The sequence below is a fragment of the Nyctereutes procyonoides genome, unplaced genomic scaffold (assembly GCF_905146905.1).
Source record: "Nyctereutes procyonoides isolate TBG_1078 unplaced genomic scaffold, NYPRO_anot_genome, whole genome shotgun sequence".
Lineage (NCBI taxonomy): Eukaryota > Metazoa > Chordata > Mammalia > Carnivora > Canidae > Nyctereutes > Nyctereutes procyonoides.
Genome location: NW_026575160.1, coordinates 27,655,001 through 27,657,500, shown reverse-complemented (window position 1 = coordinate 27,657,500; position 2,500 = coordinate 27,655,001). Strand labels below are relative to the sequence as shown.

General features: G+C 43.9%; 1 protein-coding gene across 10 annotated transcripts in view; it reads right to left on the bottom strand.

Moving 5' to 3' along the window:
- Positions 1-2,500, bottom strand: part of FOXP2 (forkhead box P2) — a 560,309-nt gene that overhangs the window by 34,282 nt on the left and 523,527 nt on the right. For all 10 annotated transcript variants that reach the window (XM_055314791.1, XM_055314793.1, XM_055314790.1 and 7 more), the window contains 3 exons: positions 1,427-1,628; positions 227-303; positions 1-87 (listed from right to left, as the gene is read on the bottom strand). The exon at positions 1-87 is cut by the window's left edge and continues 15 nt beyond it. In XM_055314791.1, coding sequence (XP_055170766.1) covers positions 1-87; positions 227-303; positions 1,427-1,628 — 366 coding nt within the window. The remainder of the gene's footprint in view (positions 88-226; positions 304-1,426; positions 1,629-2,500) is intronic.

The window sequence follows — 2,500 nt, the reverse complement described above, 5'->3', positions numbered from 1 at the left end:
ATTTCGCCTGAAGTAAGCAAATGTCCGTGTAAACCAGCTGTAAATTTCATTAAGTGTTAACTGCCTGTCAGATGACTCCATGATAGCCTGAAATGAGACAAGATACATAGTGACATAAAATAATGGTTTACTAACTAGGCTGGATGACACTTTCTCATCCAAGCCTCACTTTAAGCATTAATGAATTTTAATTTAATCAGGCAAAGTTAATTTTCCTTCGACTTACCTGCCTTATGAGAGTTGCATAAGTAAATGGAGGTCTGACATCTGCATTTTTATAAAATTCGTAGTTTGGGGCAATCTCTATAAAAATAAAAGCTAGGTGTTAATTCTGCTAATAATTCACAAGGCATATAATTGATTTTTCATATTTTCCCCTAGTATTGGTGAAGTGATTCAGTGAGAGAGCCACTGACTAGTGAAAGCACAAAGCATGACAGTGGAATTGAATTATATGGAAAAGGCCATTTCTGACGTCAAGTGCAAATGAAGCGTCCCCTAGTTGTTCGCGGTCCTTCAGGAGCTGTGCGACCAGCTGGCCTGAGGATTTTTTCCAACAGCCAGGTCCTCTTTTAAGCGGGTGGTTTAGGCATGTTCTTACATGGACTTCTGCCCCCCTGCCCTAATCTTTGCTTTTGCTCGTCTAGGACTCCCTGAAGAACAACAGGATCATCTCTCTCGGCATCTGTGGCCATCTAACAAAGGAAACGTGAAATCCTCACAAGCGCCCATGTTGAAAATAACTTCACTTTTTGTAAAAAAAAAAAAAAAAAAAAAAAATCAACAACAAAAAAAAACCGGGGGGGGGGCGCCCTCTGGGTTAATAACGGTTACAATGTGTGACTGTGATTATCCAGATGCCCCTGGGCAGGGGGTGAGGGGACGGGGGTGGGGGGGAACAGGAGGGGGGACGAGAGGGAGAGAAGGGACATTTGTGTGCCATGCAAACTTGGCCTCCCGTACGCATCTTAAGCAAAGTGTGGGCATCAGGAGCTGTGGTGGCACCTTGGCAAGGGCTGAGTCGTGGAAGGCCTAAAGTGTCTTGCGTAAAGCATCGGTGCTTCGCGTCCGTCCTCCTAGGGCTCCTCCCCTAGCGTCACTCTCACATGTTGTCTGGCTACGGTCCTCCCTCGGAGATCCAAGGGCCTCCCCGAACCTCGAGGTGACCGTCTGGGCTATCCTGACCACACACCTCTCAGGGTCTCTAACGGGGAGAGCTCCCTTTCCTGAACAACCGTTCAGAACGATCCATCATGATGTGCTCAGGGAATCGCCCCTATCCACAGTTACCAGGAATAAAACAATTATCACTCCATAAATCATGACTTGAGTTTCCATGTGCTCTGGAATGGCTCATGTACAGTTGCTTCGACTACAGTTTTCCTCTCCCAAAGTAAAAGAGCTCTACTGAGCATTCATATCCTACCTGATGACATGGGAATGTTGTATTTGTCTGAATGTCGCCTTCGTATGGCTCCCACATTGGGCACACTGGCTGGGGTGATTACTGAGGGTCCCTGGGTAATCGGGGTGACTGGGGCCGTTGGTGTGGTAGGGGTTTGAGGTAAGCTCTGTGGGGATGTCTCCAACATGTTCTTCGACATGGTGACACTAGACACCAGATTTAGCTGCAAAGGCCCAAGAGAAGGGCAGGAAAAAGGTAGAGACAAGAGAAAAAGACTTAAAAAGGTTTGACAAATGAGAGTGGATTCACTTCTACAGCTGTGTTGCCACTAATAAGCTGCAAAAGGAAGCAGCCAATCTCAACTAATTACAGGATGAAATTGTATCATAAGAACTCTAATTAGAGGATGCTGTTAGAGGTTATCTAATAATCTCCTGCAATGTTACTTAGGACTAACTCCTTCTTGTCCTACCAGACTTCAGCGAAAAGTATATTTCCTTAAATAAAAGCCAATTGCTGATTATTGACTGCCCCTGTTGTTAAACAGGTCTAGCCCCCGGTGAGGCAACAACAACAGCAATAATGAAGGATGCAATGTTTCCAACCAACAGGACTTCAAGGAAGTTGCTATTCTGTTGCTGCCAGAATTTTTTTTTTTTTCCATAGTCCCAAATCTCAGCTGAGAGGCTCCAGCCAGCTGGAAAATTTTACACTGACCTTTAGTCTCCTTGCTAATTTGGTGGAATGGTAATGACATTACTACATATTCAAACAAAATTGTCTTAATTGCAAATTAGCCGGAGGAGGCTGAAAATTTTCAAATTAAATCTGATTGGAGATGGAGAGAGGGAAATGGAATTTCCTCACTAACAATCATTTGTGGCATGTGTTAACAAATATAATGAAATGTCAAGTTTGCCAATTCCTCTGGAAGTATCATTTTCAATTTATGATTACAGTGTCACTTAATGCTGATGTACCCTGGAAAGTGGGTGTCAGGGTAGAAAAAAGGAAAAAGGTGAGAATGTATGCAAGCTGTTTAACAGTGTGCCCTCCATTACTCCCCTTAGAAAGGCCCTGTTCTTCATTATCAAA